General features: G+C 35.4%; 1 protein-coding gene across 2 annotated transcripts in view; it reads left to right on the forward strand.

Annotated features, from left to right (window-relative positions):
- PDE11A (phosphodiesterase 11A) overlaps positions 1-21,244 on the forward strand; it is a 468,580-nt gene that overhangs the window by 73,486 nt on the left and 373,850 nt on the right. For both annotated transcript variants that reach the window (XR_012474244.1, XM_074215628.1), the window contains exon 2: positions 893-1,051. Coding sequence is in view for 1 of the 2 variants with exons in the window: in XM_074215628.1 (XP_074071729.1) it covers positions 893-1,051 (159 nt within the window). In the remaining variant the exon portion in view is untranslated. The remainder of the gene's footprint in view (positions 1-892; positions 1,052-21,244) is intronic.

Here is a 21,244-nt window from a genome sequence, read left to right on the forward strand (position 1 = left end):
ATTTCCCTGCCACTAAGTTAAAGTCAGTGAAGCTGTGGAATGATTTGTGTTCATGCAGAGATCTATGGTGAAGAATTAAAATCACTTTAAACAAATCTAGGATCACAAGATTTAGAATTAAGAAGTAAATTAGAGTTCATCTTGTCTGATTCCCCTTATCTTAGATATTAGGAACCTGAAGCCCAAAGTCAGAGTTCTTTCTTATTTCCCTCTTCAAGCACTTACCATTACTGAAATGTAGTAATCTATTTAGTTTTGGTTAAGTCATATTTGACTGTGATCTCATTTGGAGTTTTCTGGCAAAGATACTGGAATGTTTTGCCATTTCCTTCTCAAGCTCATTTTATAGATGAGCAACTGAGTCAAACAAGGTTAAGTGATTTGCCCAGGTTCACATAGTTAATAAGTGTCTGAGACCTAATTTTTAACTCAGAAAGAGGAGTCTTCCTGATTTCAGACCCTCACTCTGTCTACTATGCCACCTAAATGCCTAACCACTAACTTCCAACTCTTGATGGTCTTTTGAAATGTCTACTCCATTTGGAAAGTAAATGCTTAAGAAACAGTCATTTTTGTGAAAATAAAATAATTTGATAAAAATATGTTATTCTAATACCCCCTTCCCTCCCCCCAACCTTTAAACACTGTTAAAGTTATTTTTCATATATTTTTTGGACATCCACCAAGGTGTAGGGATGTTTGCAATGATTTATTATAACATTTCCAAGTTAAATAAAACATCAAATGAAACATTAAATATGGAAAAAGATTATTGGAAAGGGTTTTCATTAATTGCACAACCCATAGAGAAAGACTGCTCTCTAACTTAACTACCTTATCTTCATCTGCAGTGAGGCACAAGCGATTAAAATTGTATCTCTCTTTTGTTTAGGACAGAAGATTCAATGATGAGATCGACAAACTGACTGGATACAAGACAAAGTCATTGTTGTGTATGCCCATCAGAAACAGTGATGGGGAGATCATTGGTGTAGCACAAGCAATCAATAAAACTCCAGAGGGTGTTCCCTTCACTGATGATGATGAAAAAGTAAGACTGCATGTTTCTTTTGGAATTTACAATATTGCATTATTACTCTTCACATATTGAGATCATTGTTAATTGTTCTGACTGGAAAGGAACAATAATTAGAGGATTTTCTTTTTCAAAGATGAATGTTCTTTGAATCATCTCATGAGAAATGAATGTTTTACATTGATGGTAGACTCTTGTATCAATATGATGGAAAAAATCATGTATGTTATATTTTTAATTACACTTTATCCAAAGGATCATAGAATGATATTCCTAGGTCTAGAAGGGACTGTCAGGGTTGTTGTTCAGTTATTTTTCAGTCATGTCTGGTTGTTCATGACCTCATTTTAGGGTTTCCTGGCAAAGATATAGATATTGTTTTATATTTTCTTCTCCAGATCATTTTGTAGATGAATAAACTAAGGCAAACAGAATTAAATAACTTCCCCAGCATCACAATCAGTAAATGTCTGAGGCCAGATTTGAATTTAGGTTTTCTTGACTTCATCCTCCACACCTCTTTCTCTTTCTCTATCTACTGCACCACTTAATTCAACTTTCTCAGTTGAAGAAACTGAGATCCCGTGAGATTTACCCAAACCTTTGGGCAATTGGACTATTTGTCCCAAGTCAAACAGGTAGCAAGTGGCAGAACTGTGATATGAACCCAATTTCTCCCATTCACAATATTCTTCTCTTTCCAAAAAAAAAATCGAGTGAGTCAAGGATAATAGATTCAAGCCTCTGCTTTACTTATATTAGTTTTGTAACACTGAGCATGTTATTTAACCTTTCATTTTTTTTTCTTCACCTGCAATATGTAGACAATATGGGAGTTACTTTATTGTTAGGAGCAAAATAATAATGCATGTGGGTAACATTTATATACAGCTTCAGAGTTACAAAGCACTTTCCTCACAACAACCTGTAAGCTAGGTAAAGTATTTTGTTATTATATATAAACATTTAATAACTTCAAGTCCCTAATGTGGTTGCTTTTGGCTACTTCTAAGCCCATGATAATCAAGGGGGTAATCATCTATTTGAATCAGAGCTCATGAGGTTCTATTTCCATGAAATCTCCCTTGACTGAGCCAGAATAAATCATATGACATAACAGGAAAGCAAAGGACATTTTCTCAAAGTAGGATGAGAGGTAAATAACAACGAATTAAATTAAGCAGTGAGTTCTCTCACCATCCATTTTCCAAAGCTGCCACCTGCCCACAATATATCTCCTGGGGAGCATTGGTCTCCACTCATACTTAGCCATTTCAAGCTTATTATCCTGCCATCTTCACAGAACAATAGGAGCATCATATATCAAATCCCTCTTGACAGGATGTTAAAGGAGTGTCCATGGCTGCAGCATCATGCTGGTATTCTCAGCAGGGCATTGCCAGCTAAGAGTGCAAGTGGTGGGGTATTAGTCAAGGAGGCAAGGATTGTTTTTGAGAGTGTTTGTAGAGTCATGTTGGGACATGACATTTGAATGATCCAATCTTTGCCATTATTTCTTCCCAGTTTTCCCCTCTAGCTCTGTCACCTGGATATAATCCATGTTTAATTCCTTGGAGATCATTCTAGTCTCTTGAAAATTTGAAGTGTGCCTAGGCAATCAGAATCTGGACTGGATTAATGCTGTTATTTTGCAAAGTCCAAACATAGCCTTGAGGGGGTAGTCCCAAGACTATTTCTGATGTCTCTCTCTTTTACTCCCCAGGCTCCCCTCCTACCTCAAAAGATCGTTGTAAGGATTAAATGAAATAATAATTATATAAAATGAGCACTTAGAGTGCCTAGCCCATAGTAGGCTCTTTGTAAATGTTTATGCTCTTCCCTCCCTTCCCCTTATTATAATTATATAAAATGTTAGGTTACCATAAAGTGAGAAATGCAAACTGTTACTGTAATATATTGTCATTCATAACCATAAAATGTCATATAAATATATTGTCATCACAAACATCGTGATCATTAGTCCTATTTTACATGGACTTTTTTTCTAAGAATAAGCAGACTTTTTAATTAAGGGACTTAGCGCTATCTAACCATTGCCCAAGAGATGCAAAGAGATTATTGCATTTCGGCCATTCAACACTTTTTATTAGACTTTCATAACTACATGAAAGAGTTTTCTTATTTGTGACTTAAAATCCCAGAATGGTGAATGCTATTCAATTGTTATTCCCAGTTGCTGATAATGAGAGAATCATTCTAATCCCTGGAGAGCAGTTGACCTTAGTAGTTAGAAATAATGCATTTCTTGACCTCGAGTCTAAGAGTTGTCACTAGTCTATTTACCACTACATATTAAAATTCAGAAATTGTTTAGGAACCAAAGTTCTTCCTTTAAGCCATTTTCCTTTGATTTTAAAAAATAATTTTTGTAAATATAGTGAAGAAATGGACCCTTCATGCTCAGAGAGACCCACATGTTGTGAGGCCTGTGAAGGTGGGTCTAAGGGAAGCATAATAAGCATCTCTTCCCCCTTAACCCGTGCCCCCCTTTCTCCAGGGGATATTTTTATTCCTTTCAGGAGGGGAAACAGGAGATTGGTCATCTCTCCTCAAAGATAGAGTATCAGGTTAGAAGTACTCTATCTGCTCCTTTAAATATTTTCAGTTTAGGGGATATGACTGGGTTCAAGTATCACTTTGTCATTTTGAGGGAAAAGGAAGATCCCAACTTTCTATCCAAAACTTGACCCTTTTCCCATCAAATACCAGTTCCACAGAGAACACTCATAGCAAATTGAAAGAAATCCATTTATCCAAAGCATAGCAAAACAGAAATCAGAGGAAGTATATATAGAATCTTGGATCTCAACCAGAGGGAAACTCACTACTAACTGTAGTGGTACAAGAGGGACATGATGGAGTCTGCTAGTTTCTCTCTTGTCTTCCTAGAGCCTAAAGGATATGCCCTTAAATCAATCATTCAGTCAAAAAAACCCTTATTATTTATCAGAAACTGTGACAGGTGCTGGGGACACAATTAGAAGGAATCAAACAATTCTATCTCTAGCCCTGGAATCAGGAGAACCTGAGTTTAAATTCAGCCTCAAACACTTACTAGCTATGTTAAGTAGCCCTGGGCTAGTCCGACAGGTTATACCAAGTTGGAAAAACTTTGAATATGGGCCTAGTGATGCTGTTGGCCAACCAATTAATTAATTTACCAACAAGCATTTATTAAGCACATACAACATGCCAAGGGCTGGGCTAAGAATTAAGTATACAAGAAAAAAAACAAAATATTTAAGTAGAGTTGATGTCTCCTATCTTCTCTCTTTTCATTTTTATATTGTTTTTTGAATTTTACAGTTTTTCCCATCTCACTTCCCTCCCCCACCCCACAGAAGACAGTCTGATAGTTTTTACATTGTTTCCATGCTACACATGGAACAAAATTGAATGTGCTGAGAGAAAAATCATATCCTTAAGGAAAAAAAATAAAATATAAGAGATAGTAAAATGACACGATACCCTTTTTAAATTAAAGGTAATAGTCTTCGGTCTATGTTCAAACTACACAATTCTTTCTTTGGTTACAGATGGTATTCTCCTTCACAGATACCATAAAGTTGTCCCTCATTGATGCATTGATGAAATGAGCAAGTCTGTTAAAATTGATCATCAACCCTATGTTGTTGTTAGGGTGTACAATGTTCAGGTTCTGCTCATCTCTGCTCAGTTCATGCAAATCTTTCCAGGCACTTTTTTTCATTAAATTCCTGAACATTCTTGACTTTTTATTTCTCCATATGAATTTACTTACAATTTTTCTAACTCATGAAAGTAATTTTTGGAATTTTGATTGGCAGGGCACTAAATAAGTAGTTTAATTTAGGTAGAAATGTCATTTTTGTTATATTAGCTCAGCCTATCCATGAGCAGTGGTTATTTGCCCAGTTATTTAAATCTGATTTTATTTGTGTGAGAAGTGTTTTGTAGTTATTTTCATAGAGTTTCTGAGTCTGCCTTGGCAGGTAGAATACAAAGTGTTTTATATTGTTTGAAGTTACTTTGAATGGGATTTTTCTTTCTAGCTCTTGCTGCTATATCTTGCTAGTAATATATAGAAATGCTGAGGATTTATGAGGTTTTATTTTATATCCTGCAACTTTGCTAAAGTTGCTAATTGTTTCTAGTATTAATTTAGATGATTTTTTAGGATTCTCTAGGTATACCATTATATCATCTGGAAAGAGCGAGAATTTTGTTTCTTCCTTCCCAATTCTAATTTCTATATAATTTCTTTTTCCTTCTCTTTTTTGCTGAAGCTAAAATTTCTACCACAATATTGAATAATAGTGATGATAATGGGTATCCTTGTTTCACCCTGATTTTATTGGGAATGCCTCTAGCTTATCTCCATTGCATATAATGCTTGTTGATGGTTTCAGATAGATACTGCTAATCATTCTAAGGAACAATTCATTTATTCCTATGCTCTCTAGTGTTTTTAGTAGGAAGGGTGCTGTTATTTTGTCAAAGATTTTTTTCAGTATCTATTGATATAATCATATGATTTCTGATAGGTTTGTTATTAATATAGTTAATTAAACTAACAGTTTTCCTAATATTGAACCAACACTGTAATCCTGGGATAATCCTGCTTGATCATAGTTCATTATCCTAGAGATAACTTGCTGTAATCACTTTGCTAAGATTTTATTTAAAATTTTTACATTGATATTCATTAGGGAGATAGGTCTATAATTTTTCTTTCACTGTTTTGACTCTTCTTGGTTTAGGTATCAGCACCATATTGATGTCATAGAGTTAGGCAGAGTTCTGTCTTCACCTATTTTGCCAAAGAGTTTATATAAAATTGGAACTAATTTTTCCTTAAATGTTTGATAGAATTCACTTGTGAATCCATCTGGCTTTGGTGATTTTTTCTTAGGGAGTTCAATATTGGCTTGTTGAACTTTTTTTTTGAGATAGGGTTATTTAGGTATTTACTTTCCCCTTCATTTAACCTGGGCCACTTATATTTTTGTATATATTCATTCACTTCACTTAGATTATCATATTTATTGACATAAAGTTGGACAAAATAATTCCATATTGTTACTTTAATTTCTTCCTCATTGGTGGTGAGTTCACCCTTTTCATTTATGATACCAGCAAATTGGTTTTCTACTTTCTTTTTTTAAATCCAATTAACCAGAGGTTTATCCATTTTCTTGGTTTTTTCATAAAATCAATTCTTGGTTTAATTTATTAGTTCAACAGTTTTCTTGCTTTCAATTTTATTAATTTCTTCTTTAATTTTTAGAATTCTAATTTGGTATTTAATTGGGGTTTTTAAATTTGTTCTTTCTCTCATTTTTTTAGTTGCATGTTTAGTTCATTGATTTCCTCTTTCTCTAATTTATTTATGTAAGCATTTAAAGATATAATATATCCCCTGACAGCTGCCTTGGCTGAATCCCATAAGTTTTGGTATGTTGTCTTGGTATTGTCATTATCTAGGATGAAATCATTAATTCTTTCTATAAGTTGTTTGATCCATTCATTCTTTAAAGTGAGGTTATTTAGCTTCCAATTAATTTTAGTTCTATCTCTCCCTGGCCTATTATTGCAAGTGATTTTTATTGTATTATGATCTGAGAAGGATGTATTCACTATTTCTGCTGTTCTGCATTTGATTATTAGATTTTTATGTCCTAGTACATGGTCAATTTTTTGTGTAAGTGCCATGTACTGCAGAAAAAAAGTATATTTCTTTCTATTCCCTTTCAACTTTCTCCAAAGGTCTATCATGTCTAGGTTTTCTAACACGCTATTTAACCTCCTTAACTTCCTTCTTGTCTATTTTATGGTTAGATTTATCTAAATCTGAGAGTGGGAGGTTGAGGTCTCCCACTAGCAGAGTTTTTCTATCTATGTCTTCCTGTAACTCATTCAACTTCTCCTCTGTGAATTTGGATGCTATACCACTTGGTGCATGCATATTTATTATTGAAATTACTTCATTGTCTATGGTACCTTTTAGGAAGATATAGTTTCCTTCCTTGTCTCTTTTAATGAGATCTATTTTTGCATCTGCTTTGTCTGAGATAAGAATTGTTACCCCTGCTTTTTTCACTTCAGCTGAAGCAAAATATATTCTCCTCTGATCTTGTACCTTTACTCTGTATATATCTCTCTGCTTCAAATGAGTTTCTTGTAAGCAGCATGTTGTAGGATTCTGGTTTTTAATCCAGTCTGCTATTCACTTATGTTTTAAGGGAGAGTTTACCCCATTCACATTCAAAGTTATAATTACTAACTCTTTATTGCCCTCCATGCTATTTTCCTCCTGTTTATATTTCCCCTTTTTTTACTTTATCCATATTTCCCAGTATTTGTTTCTGAATATCACCACCTTCAGTGTGTTTGCCCCCTTGTAACCAACCCCTCCCCTTTCCCTTTGCCCCTTTTTCTTTCCATTCCTTCTGTTAGTTCCTATTTTCTTCCCCCCTTCCCCTTTCCCCTTTTAATACTTGAAAGGTAAGATAAATTTCTTAATTTAACTGAGTGTGTGTGTGTGTGTGTGTATGTTAACTTTTAAGATAAATCTGGTGAGAGTAATATTGAGGCAGTTCTCACCTCCTCCCTTCTTCCCCTCTATTGCAATAGGTCCTTTGTACCTCTTTATGTAATGTGATTTACCCCATCCAATCTCTTTCATCCTCCTATCTCTTTACTGTCCCCCTCTTTTTTTTTTTTTAGATTCTTCAAGACAGTGGGGTTGAGTGGCTTGCCCAAGGCCACATGGCTAGGTAATCATCAAGTGTCTGAGGCCGGATTTGAACTCAGGTATTCCTGACTCCAGGGCTGGTGCTCTATCCACTGCACCACCTAGCTGCCCCCAACACCTAGCCGCCCCCTACTGTCCACCTTTTCTAAGGAAATATTGTTTTTAAATAATTCTATCAGAGTCACTGATAAGTCATGAGTGTCTGTTATTTCTGGTTAAGTATATTCTCTCTTGTAGAGTTACAGTTCTTGAGATTTATGAGAATCTTTCTCCCAGGTAGGGATATTACCAATTTCATCTTATTGGATAACAGTGTTTTTTACTTTACTTTTTTTTAACCTTTTCATGTGTCTCTTGAGTCTCCTGTTTAAATTTTCTATTTAGTTCTGGTCTTTTCATCAGGAAAAGTTGGAAGTCTCCTATTTTGTTAAATATCCATCTTTTCCTCTAGAAGAGAAAGCTCAGTTTTGCCAAATAGTGAATTCTTGGCTGCATTCCAAGCTCCCTTGCTTTTTTTGGAATATCACATTCCAGGCTGTTTGATTCCTTAATGTTGATGCTGTCAGGTCTTGTGTAATCTTTACTGTGGCTCCTTGGTGTTTAAATTAAATCTTTCTGGCTACTTGCAGGATTTTCTCTTTGGTCACAATATTCCTCTGTGTTTTAATTTTGGGATCCCTTTCCATTGGGTATTCTTTCAATAAATATTTTGCCCTCTGGTTCCATGATATCTGGGCAATTTTTCATCACTATATCCTGTAATATTGAGTCCAGACTTTTTTTCCCTCTTCATTGCTTTCAGGAAGCCCAGTGATTCTTATTGTCTCTTCTGGATCTATTCTTGAGGTCAGTGGTTTTGCAGATGAGGTATTTTACATTTTCTTCTATTTTTTAAATTTTTTTGTTTTGTTTAACATATTCTTGTTTTCTCATGAAATCATTAGTTTCCACAGATTCCATTCTTTTTTTAAGGGAAGAATTTTCTTCATTTACCTTTTGCAACTCCTTTTTCAATTGGTCAATTCTATTTTTGAAGTTTTCCATTTGCCCAATTGCAGTTTTGAGAGTTATTTTCTTTTTGCATTTGTCCAATTGTATTTTCCAAAGATTTGTTTTCTTGTTGTAAGATGTTAACTTTCTTTTCCAAGGTGTTAATTTTCTTGAGTTTCTTTTCCCAGTTTTTCCAATTGATTTTTAAACTCCTTCCTGATTTCTTCAAGGAAGTCTTTCAGGGCTGGAGATCAATTCACATTCTCCTCAGAAGTTCTAGATCTCTCTTGGTTAAGATCTTTGTCTTCAAGGTAGTTTTCAATGGTCCCCCCTTTCCACTGGCCTTTCCTGTGTTGGGGAGAGGCTGACTCACAGAAGTTTGGTTTTGAAAACCCTAAAGGCTTTGATCACTGGGTTTAGTAACTCCAAGTGGGCCAGCCAATAGGGGATGCTAGTTTTCTCTGAAGTGTCTGTTACCTTGATTTGAGGCCCAATCCCTAGACCTGGAGGGGGTGGGGGTGGCACAACTGGATACTGTTATCCTTGAACAATGTGGGCTGGGCCCTGGGGAGAGGTAGTTTAATTTCCCTATTCAGCTGAGGGAGCTCTGCTGCCCACACCTGAGTGGGGGGTGAGGTTCTGTGATTGTGTTTGTTCTGGAAAGAGGGCTCCAATGAAATTATGGAGCTCATGCCCAGAGCTGAGCCAAACGATGTCCAGCTGCACACTGCAATTCTCTATGCTGGAAATTGCCTTCCAGCCCTACTGGGACTCCCTAGACCTCTGCTCCCATAGCCAAAGCCTCTGTGGCTAAGATTGCTCCTCCAGTTTTATCCCACCACTGCTCCTGGGCTGACTCTCTGCTCTCTGCCCCCAACTTGCCCATGCTTCCCTGAGACAGACCCTGTTTATAAATGTTTTTCTCCTAGCTTCTTTTTCTGTGTTTTGTTGATCAAATTTCTGTTAAGAGGTTTCTTTCATATTATTTCTGAGGAAAATCCATGAGACCTTAGCACAGTGCCTGACTTCTCTCTGCCATCTTAGCTGGAAGCCTCCTATCTTCTCTCTTAAAACTAGAAGCCGGAAGTGTCTCAAGCCATTCAACTTGGAGTGATGCAAGGTGAAGTTTGGAGGTCTCTTGCCTTTCACCAGTTATGCCCTACCCCTTACAGAGAGCAGGGTGTTCATCTCTATGAAAAAGAAGAGAGTCCTATACTAATGAGACAGGGGTTATGGGACAGATCAATGGCAGGAGGAAAAAGAATTAAAAGGTTATTATAAAGAATGATTATATAGTGTAACCCAAAGGACTTTTCTATTGAAGAAAGACTTTGCCAGATGTCATTAATGGAAAGCAATATTCACAGCCATCCAACTCTAACTCAAATGGCAGAGACTTTACAAAATTCCAGAAATGACTAGAAAGTCCTTAGACTTCAGGGCTTTTGTTCACAAGTAGCTCTGTTTAGTCTTAGTAAAAGCAGTTATTTCAAGATAATCATGTGACAAAGAGGAGAAATCTAGGTCACCTGTCTTGTTAGACAAAAACTCCTTGGTGACATGTACCTAAAGGATGTGTGCTTAAATCAGTCATTCAGTCAAAAAAAAAGTCATACCTGTTATATTCCAGATACTGTAATAGGTGCTGGGGATACAAATGTAAAGAATGAAACAATGCCAGCCCTGGCCCTGGAGTCAAGTGGACCTGAATTCAAATCCAGACTCAGATACTAGCTGTCTGAGAAGAAGAAGGAGAAGAAAAGCAGCAGAAGTAGCAGAAGCAGAAGAAGAAGGAGGAGGAAAAGAAGGAGAAGAGGAGAAGGAGGAGGAAGAGAAGGAGAAGAAGAAGAAGAAGAAGGAAAAATAGGAGGTAGGGGGAGCAGGAGAACACAACTGATGATTTCCCAAAGTCTAGGTTGAGTTTCAGTGAAAGTATCATGAACATAGTGAGGGACTAATTAGACCCACTCCAAGGGCTCTGCTTGTTCAATGGTAGTCCATTTGAAAGACTCTTTGAAATACTTTCAAATCTAAATTTTATTGTTCTATGAGCTAAAATTTTACTATTTCATAATGGGAATAGTAGAAGTCTTGTATCATAACTTTTTTTATGATTTCATGACTTCAAATAGAATCATGTCTTATAAAAGATAATGTTTTTATTAGTAAAAACTTGATATGATCAGTTAACTTATAGCATAGATTGTTCTGCTTCTGACATCTGCTTTGCTAGTCTATTTAATGAGAGTTTTAAAAGTATGATACAGTTTTCTTCAGTTCTACCCAATTCACTTAGCAATAACTTGGTATTCTTTCAGCTTGGTTCAAGCCTCATTTTCTAGCTTTATTTCATATTATTCCCTTTCTCATACTCTATTGTCTATCTAAACACACTTCGGTTGTTCTCTGAATTCAACATTCAGTCTTTCACTCTTGCCTTATTTTTGGAAACTCTCTTTAACCCAATCCCTTAAAAACCTTTCTTTCTTTTAGTCATTTCCTTTTTGTCAAAACTTTTCTCAATAATAAATACTAGCTAGCATTTATTGTTGTGCTTTATATCTCATCTTGTCCTAACAACCTTGGGAAGTAGGTGTTATTATTATTATTATTCCCTTTTACAGATGAGAAAAATAAGGCAGAGAAAGCTGAAGAGTCTTGCCCAGAATCACACAGCTAGTGTGTATATATATATATATATATATATATATATATATATATATATATCAGTGCTCCATCCACTGAACCACCTAATTGTAATCTAGAGTTGATTTATATTGAGCCCCCATGTTGAATCATCTAATCCCTCAGGCTTATTTTAAATAAACTGGCTATTTTTCATCCTAGAATTGTATAATTGATTATTTGAACCTAAACTTAGGATTTTATTCTTATTTTTTATATTTTCTTTCATTACATTGGGTCCTTATTGAATCCTGTTTTCATATTTTATCATGATTAAGCCAGCAGATTACCATGTCTGATAGGTTTCACCAAGTTAGAAAAACTTTGAATATGGGCCTGGTGATAAATCACACACACACACACACAAACACACACACACACGTGTGTGTGTGTGTGTGTGTGTGTTGGTCAACCTATTAATCCTGGTGATAAATCACACCTCTGTGTGTGTGTGTGTGTGTGTGTGTGTGTGTGTGTGTGTGTGTGTGTGTGTGTTGGTCAACCTATTAATCTACCAGCAAGAGTTTATTCAAAAGGTAACAATCCGATGTTGTGTTAGGTACTAGCCATACAAAGCCAAACCAAAACATTTCTTGCCTACAAGGAACAGTTCTATAGGAGGAAATAAGATGTATATATTAAGTATAAACAAGATAAATGCTGACTTTGTGTGTGTGTTTGTGTGTGTGTGTGTGTGTGTGTGTGTGTGCATACATATGTATGCATATAGATTCCCAATATGAAAAAATAGAATGGAGGGTATTTTTAAAGCAGTTACCCTGTGACAACCAGTGTACTTTTAAGCACTGGACATTCAAATAAAAAAACAAGACAGTCTCTCTTCTCAAGGAGCTCACATTCTAATTATGGGAGATAATGCAGAGAGGAAGTGGTAACTTAGGGCAAGATGGAAAGACCTGGTGGTCTTTGGAATATTGCAGGAAGATAGATGTCAAAATTCAAGAATCCTTAGGCTAGTTGGCAATGCATAGAGGCATTACAAGGTTATTTGGGGGGAGGGAGTGGAGGGGGGATCAGGAAAGACTTCATATAGGAAATAGTATTTCAGTTGAGTTTTTAACGAAATGGGATTTCAAGTTATAGAGGAGAGCAAAGCTTTTCATGCTTTTCAGGCATGAAAGATATAGAGTACAAAAGCATGGAAATAAGAAGTGGGAGGTTGTGGGTGAGGACATGTAAGAATATCAGTATAGTAATTGTGAAAAGGAGTAATGGATAATAATGATGCAAAAGTAGCTGGGAACTAGGTTGTCTATGGTGTTAAATTCTAAGCAGATGGGTTTATATTTTATATCAGATAACAATAGTGAGCCATTGGGGTTTCTTGATCAGAGAAGTAAATAGCATTGTCAGAGCTATGCTTTAGGAATACAAATATCAGTTTGACAGTTATATGGAGGTTAGATTGAAGAGAAGGGAGATCTGAGGCAAACAGACATTTATCTAGAAGGACATTGTAATAGTCCAGTAGAGAGGTGATAAGGACCTGAACTAATGTGGTGACTGTGGGACTGGAAGGGAGATGAATGTGATAGATATGATGGGGGGGGGGTAGCTAAATTAAGAGCTAAGAGAACATAGTGGGATTGGGATCTGTATCAAGGGAGGGAGTGCCCAAAATGACAAGATTATAGAGTGAACTATCCAAGCTTTCCTCTTGAATAACTTCTTCCATTCTTTTTAGATATATTTCATTCTCTATTAAATCTTTCATCTGAATGATTTAAGGAGGAAAAAAAGCTGCCTTCTTTAAAGTTCTTATCTAATTAGCAATGATTTTTATCAAGAATTGTGGAACTATACTTTAAATGGAACTAACCAGGTGCACATATTAATAATTAAAATTATACTGCCAAATTATGAGTCTGGTGATACACATTAGAAGCTCACACAAAGGCTAGCTATACAGTATGAAAAAATGCAATTTCTTCTTTCACTTTTTGAACTTCAAGCAAGTGTACCTATTTTTCAGTGATAATGTAGAAGGTGATTTAGGTTCTGTCTGGGCTCCTGGTGGCTTATTATTTCCTCACTTCGGCATTCCTGAATGAGAACAAGGGATTATTTACTGCAGAAAAAATAATGAGGTATAGATAAGGGAAAACATTCCTGATCTTTTCACAGTTATGTTTATTTCAGGAGGAAAACTGAGAGATAGACAATGTGGTTACCCCTTTGCTACTGATTAGACACCCCTCTAAGCAAGTAGTTCTGACAGGACAGTCTACCTGATGCTTCCTATAGCCACTTTCTATATTTGGTGACCTAAGAAGTACTTTGACTAGTTTCTTTTGCATTTCTTTGGTCCATAGTTAAAGGAATTATCTAGGCATCTCTCTGTGATCTTTCTTTCTAACATGTTCAATCATTCAATAGATCTCAGATGCAGTCAAGAGTTTGGATGCCATGGGTCTGGCTATGTTCCATCATTACTGATGATTTCTGTCTTGCCACATTAATGATGCTAATGAGACTGATTAAGAAATTGGAGTTTTGTTATTTGTGACAGGGCCAAATCTCACAACCAATCAAGAGAGGGGGTTTTTTATTAACATTGTATTTTTATGCAGCTATAACTAGAGTATATCAAAACCTATTATATATATAGTTTTGTTCAAAGACTTAATATCATGGGTTTGAATCTTTTTCTCTATTTTTTGAATAACTTGGAAGTTCATACATTTGTAATGAATAGGAAAAGGTATTTTTTTTTTAGATTTTTGCAAGGCAATGGGGTTGAGTGGCTTGCCCAAGGCCACACAGCTCAGTAATTATTAAGTGTCTGAGGCCAGATTTGAACTCAGGAACTCCTGACTCCAGGGCTGGTGCGCTATCTACTATACCACCTAGCCGCCCCAAAAGGTATCATTTTTAAAAAGGGAATTGAAAAAATATTTTCTCTTTTCTTTTTCAGTCTAAACATTATTGTCCTCAAATGTAATCTACCAGAATATTTTTTAAAAAAGTTTTCAGCACACTTTTCTGTTGAGAACCCCTTTAGTCATCTTGCTCTATAAACTTGCTCTATCTCCAACCAGAAAGGACCCAGGGACAGTTTTCTTCCCTCAAGGGTGACAAATAGGGAGAATCTTTAGCCTGAAAGATATCTATGTAGACTCTGAGAGACTGGAGGACCTGCAGGTCTGCTCTCCAAGATGTTCATAAAAGTGAGATTTCTTTAGAAAATTAGTGTTGAAAAACTGCTTAAGCCAACCATGACCATTTACACAGCAATGTAAGGTACTTCCCAGTCTGCCTAGAGTTACATGTAGAGTCCAGTAGAACTCAAAAATTCTGATAGTTGATTTTATTTTATCTCTACTTCTCTCGGTTCTCCATGTTGAAAATAGGCATTACCTTTATATAGAATTAGATATTTGCAATGAAGAGATGATACTTTTTTTTGACCTGGAATGTAGAATTCATGTATGTAGATAATTCCTGATGAGGAAACTCTCTTTCTCTCTTTTACCATCTGTTCTGCAACAATATAGTTATCTGGGCTCTGAAAGGTTCCTTGCCTTGCTAAGAAATGGTTCTACAATATATGTCACAGGCAGAAGCAGAATCAGGGTGTTCCTGGCTCTCTTGCCAATATGATGCCTCTCTCAGTAAGAATAGTGAATAAAAGTTAACTCATCTCCCCAGGTTTAATTTTAAATTTTCACACTTTTTTGGTTATTCATTTTTTTGCAGTTCTGTCTGACTCTTCATGACTCCATTTAGGATATTCTTGGCAAAGATACTGAAGTGGCTTGGTGAGGAAACTGAGGCCAACAGGGTTAAGTGACTTGCCCAAGGTTACACAACTAGCAAGTGTCTGAGGCCACATTTGAATTCAGGGCTTTCAGTTTCCAGACCTGGTGCTCTTAAGCATTGTACTATTTACCTGCCCATAGAAACAGTAAAAGAATGCTTTTCTTTTTTTCTTAGTAGATGATCTCTATTTTTAAAATTAAATTAAATTTTTTCAATGAATAAAAATTGATTTTCTTTACACCCCCCCACTCAAAAAGAACAACAAAATTGCTGTACCAAACATGTATTATCAAACAACTCCATTCCCACATTGCCACATTTGCTAAATATCTGTCTTATTCTGCAACCTAAGTCGTCCACCTCTCTGGCAGGGTGAGGATCACATGCATCTTTGATCACTGGTCATTTGGAATAACAATTGCTCATTTTGTGAACTGGAGTTCACAAATAGCTATTTAAAAACAGACATGTCTCAGCTCACTTGTGCTCAGGAATATAGGCAGGGAATCATGGTGAACTCTCTCAGATAAGTCCTTTGGGCACTATATCCATCTCATGTTTTAGGTATTAGAACACTGAAAGTGGAGAGAATCATGAAATGTAAACAAAGAACTTTCCATTATCTAAGACCTCCATGTTGTTTCTTTGCTTATAGTGAAACTAAGCTACATGTCCAGATCTATTGAAAAAAATACTGCTACAATGAAAATCTATTTTATCAAAAACATGAAATAAAATAAAATTAATTCCTTAGCTAATGGCATATTTGAAAAGTCTTGTTGGTTCAACAAATCTCCAGTACAACAAAAAATTTGGGCATTTGAAATTTTCTCTAACAGCACTTGACCTGTTTAAGCAAAATAACCAAATTAGAATCCTAGATTTAGAAATGGAAGGGACCAAAGAAGTCATCTAGTCCAAATCCCTCTTTACACAGGTGAGGAAACAGGCTCAGAAAAACTTGAAGCAACTTATTTTAAGTAAAACAGGTAGGAAGGGACTGAGTTGAGATTGAATATTATAAAATGAGGCCATTGGGTTAGATGACCTCTGAGTTTCCTTGTATCTAATAATAACACTTTCATTGGATATCAAACCACATCATTGTGAGGAGTAAAGGAAATAATGCATATAAGAATTTTTGGTAGTTATAAAATATCATAAAAGTGTAAGTGATCTTCAGGACAGCTAGGAGGCACAGTGGATAGCAATAGGCCAGGAGTCAGGAATATTCATTTTCATGAGTTCAAATCTAATGAGTTCAAATCAAAGACACTTCCTAGTTGTGTGACCCCCCCCAGACAAGTCAATTAACCTTGTTTGCCTCAGTTTCCTCATTTGTAAAATGAGCTGGATACTGGTTCACCATTTCCTTCTCCAGCTCATTTTACAAATGAAAAGAAAACCGAGATGGGGTCATTGGGAATAGGGTATGACTGAAATGATTGAACAACAACAACAACAAAAGAAATCTTCATGATTACCATCCTAAATCCTACTTATTTTTCAAGATTTATCCCAACATCTCCCTCTTATTTGAGACCTTTCTTGAGTACTAAAGTCTGAAAGGGTCCTTTTCTTCTCAATTCTTGTTATTTGTTTTCTGCCTTTTACTATTCATTATTTTTCTTAATTCATGTCTTATCTATTTTTCTGTGTGTCTATATATATACATATAAATGACTACACACATACATAATACACACACACTTATATATATATATACACACACACACACACCTTATTTAAACTGCTGATGGCTGGGGGGGGGCATTTCTTATATACATTGCCACCTCCTTTTAAATCCTTTGTGCAAAATGCATGCTAAATATCTATTGACAGGTTGGTAAATTTATACAGGTTGCTACAACCTGATATAATAAAGTCTGAACTGATTTAATGTCAAATGCTAGGGTGAGAGAGAGCTCAGTGCATTTGATATTAAAAAATGATATGAATATTTCAAGTACTAGGTACTATGCAGAATCCTACTTGTAATTTTTGAAATAATATTAATATAATTTTAACTTTGTCATCACCAAAGACATAGGGAAGCTATCTTTGCTCATGGACCACTAGTTCCAGATCCTTACATGAAAAATGAAAGGATGGCAGTAGATTGTCTCTTATATTTCCTTCCAGCTATAGCATTCTTGGTTTTTGTGATTTTGAAGTTACATATTTTAAGGCACATTTAATATACATATATATGCATGCATATACATTTAATAAAATATATTTTAAGTATATTTAATATATACACTATGCATATACTATAAAGAAAGCGAGGCAAAGTTGGCATAGTGGTTAGAGGGCTAGCCTGGAAATTAGAAAAACCTAGGCTAATGACCCATCTTTGATACACTGGCCACTAGACAGGTTAAGATCATACTTTGCAGAAAGGGTGCCCTCCTATATTGGCAGAGGGGATTCTTCTTTAAGGATTCCTTATATTTATGAAATCACAAGTCTTCCATCTCCCTCACCCCTCCCTGTTTTGAATTGTGCCTTGAGGTTTTACTATAAAAACTCATTTATAGACTTTGGAATTGAGGGTTGAATCTGGTCATGTTAATGAGTTAAGATCTTTCAGTAATTAATCTATAGTAAACCACCATGGCATATTTTTAAATTAAATTATATTTTTAAAATTTATTAGCATTTATTTTCTGTTCTCATCTCCTTATACCTCTTCCCATAAAGGGTTGCCTCTGTAATCCAATGAGAAAAGAAAGAAAAGAGAAAGAAAATTCTTAGAACAAGAAGCATGAGAAAATTTGTACATTTTTGGACATGGAGTCAGAAGAATCTAGACTGATAAAATGTCTATTATATAATCCTGAGCAAGTCAGTCCTTCTGAGCCTCAGTTTCCTTAACTATAAAATAAGACTTATAATAGCATTTATTTCATAGGGTTGTTGTAAGGATAAGATGGAATCATATTTGTAAAGTATTTCACAAGATCCTAAAATTTAGATTTGGAAGTGAACTTAAAGGCCCCCAAACCTAATCTCTTCATTTACAGAGAAGAAAATTGAGACCCAGAAAGATCCAGCTAGTAAATATATATGGCAGGATTTGAACTTTTTAAAAAAATTATTTATTTAAGGCACTGGGTTTAAGTGACTTGCCTAAGATCATAAAGCTAGGCAATTATTAAGTGTCTGAAATCAGATTTGAACTCAGGTCCTCCTGACTCCAGGGTCAGTGCTCTATCTACTGTGCCACCTAGCTGCCCCAGGATTTGAACTTTTTAAATTTTAAAATAAATTTAACTGTAAGCTATATCATAAGTTTTAGCTATCATGATTCATGTATAAAAAGTTTGATCAGGGTCTCTATTTTCTTGTGCTATATATATATGGATCAGGATAGTGTTTCTCCCTCATGGCCATCTTAGATTTTGGTAGTCCAATAAGAATGTTGACCAAATGCTACTGGGTTCCATCTCAAGCATACACAGTTGAGTAGGCTTGACTAGAGATCTGGAAGGTTTATAAAATAATAGTAAGGGTGACAGTGACCTGGAGGGAATATGTATATTAGCTGAAGCTAACACTTTCCATGAGTGACAGCATTCTAACTGTCAAGTTCCTTCTAAAAATGTAAAATGACTCTGGTGGTACACAGAAATCCCTGACCCTGCCTCCACTTGAGTTTTAAAACTCAATGGAAAAAGCTTGAATTGCAAGTGAGAAATGAATGGAAAATTTTGGTTCATGAAATAGACTATGACTAAATATAATAAAGTATTATTTATTTAGATACAAGACAAATGAAAGTCAAGATCATTAATGACTTTTTTTAAATAGAAGATTTAAAAATTAGGGTAAAGTATCATCCTCCTTGAGAGGTTTCAATAGATTTCTGACTGGAAACAAATGTTTAAAATTGAAAGGTTGCCATTTGACATACTGAAAGATTCAATTTAACAATTTAAGGTTTTTTTCTCTCTGTTTTGGTGAAAGAAATAGAGTTCAGTAAAATTCCACATTTTGAAGTGTCTTTGTCCTCCTCCATCTTTGTCGTCTCCTTCTGAGAGCCTAAATCAAAGAAATTGGGTTGGGATCCCTCTTTGGATATTGAATGATTCCATGACCATGGATAAATCACTTAATCCTGACCTTGGGTAAAATTGAAATAATACCATTAGCATTCTAACAATCTCACTGGGTAATTGTGAAGTTCCAGTGGATTAATGTATATAAAGTGTTCTGCAAATATTAAGGTGTCATGTAAATAACAGCTATTATTCTTGTTTCATTTGATCTTTCTTGAGTCTTTGAAACAAAAAAAACTGTTGAGTCTTTTGAAACAGTTATTAGAGAGAGGGAGAGAGAAAGAGACAGAGACAGGGAACAATAGCAACAGACCAAGAGAATATATGTGCATGTATTTGCTTGAGTTAGTCAGCAACTGGCCTTTTCAGATGGTAAAACTAGAAAGGATTGTGGAGGGACAACAAGCTTTTCTTACTGCTTCCCTCTTTTTGTTACATAGGCAAACAATGTAAAATTTCAGCATCATAGGGAATTTCCAGTAATGGGGAATCCTTTCACTAAAGCTGGTTGCAACCAATCTATGACTCACTAGATATGTTCTAGAGTATTTTCCCTAGCATGAAGGGGTTAAACCATTTACCAAGAGTCACACAGTTAATAAATGTCCAAGGTGGAATTGACATTTTTATACCTACTATATCATTTTTGGCCCTCTGCCTCTACATAACACTAAGAAAGTCATATTAAAATATCATACTCATGTTGTTGCTTTTTGCAGGTTGAAGAAAAAATAATTCCATGAATGAATGAATGAGTTACAATTATTCTTAACTTGTTAATATTATCAATAAATTTCCTGGATGTCTGGAGTCAAGTAAGCTTTTTTTTATTTGCAGTGAAAATTGGAAGGGAGGATGGGTGGAAAAACTGGGAACAATGAAAACATTTCTTAAGAACACATCCACCTGTGCAGTAAAATGAACCTACATTTCCTTATTTTTCCCTTTTATCTTGTTTGTGAGGGGAAACATAAATTTATTTTTTTATTTGCATTTTCAGTTTATAGAACATTTTTGAAAAAGTAAGGAAGAATCAATTTGACTCTGTCTTTTTCTCTCTCTTTCTCATTCTCTCTCCCCCACCCTCCCTCCTTCCCTCTCTTTTCTTCAAAAGATCATTCAACTTTTGAGTCAGAATTTGGCCAATATCATAAAGTTTTACTATTCTATGAGCTGAATCAGTATTCTAGTAAATTACAGTTCACTTGGGATTTTCCATGTGAAATTCATGCTTTCTATATGTTCAGAATAATTATGTACTGTGGAAATTAAGATGTAGCTAACCTGTAATTTTATACTTTGCCCATTAGAGAAACCCAGATGGAAGAATAAGATAAATGTATGCTATATTTTAAGAAGTACTAAATTAAAAAATAGTTTGACTTTTTACTTTTCTTTCTCCTTTACTATTTAATCAACAAAAGTGCTACCATTACTTTTGCTCATTTCCTCATGTACATTCTAGGCAATATATTGGTTGGGTTAGTCAATCTTGACTGGTACATTGTGGCTGCATTGACTACTGTCCACAATCAAAAGTAAAGGGCCATTTGGTTGTATTCTTTTTCCCTTTCATATAGTATACCGTCCATTTGAAAGCAAGGAAAAAATTCCCAAAGCTTCAATAACTATATTACCAAAGTAGGCAGAAAGACCACCCAAAGGAGTGCACATCCTGGAGTGAAAGCCTACTGCGAGAGGGGAGAAAGTAATGAACAGTTTTGATAAATGAGGTTATGTAACTTAGAGCTGCCCGGGGATGCTCTGAAGGTCTATTAGACACAGTTCTTGAAAAGTGGTTTAAATGAAACTAAAATGTAATAACAGAATTCTCTCACTAGAGAGAATTGAAAATGATTCCTCACTAGAATTAATTGACTCCATCAGGAGCATGGTACTAGCTTAAGCTTGTTTGGGGAGTATTTGGTATTTGGCAAG

The sequence above is a fragment of the Macrotis lagotis genome, chromosome 1 (assembly GCF_037893015.1).
Source record: "Macrotis lagotis isolate mMagLag1 chromosome 1, bilby.v1.9.chrom.fasta, whole genome shotgun sequence".
NCBI lineage: Eukaryota > Metazoa > Chordata > Mammalia > Peramelemorphia > Peramelidae > Macrotis > Macrotis lagotis.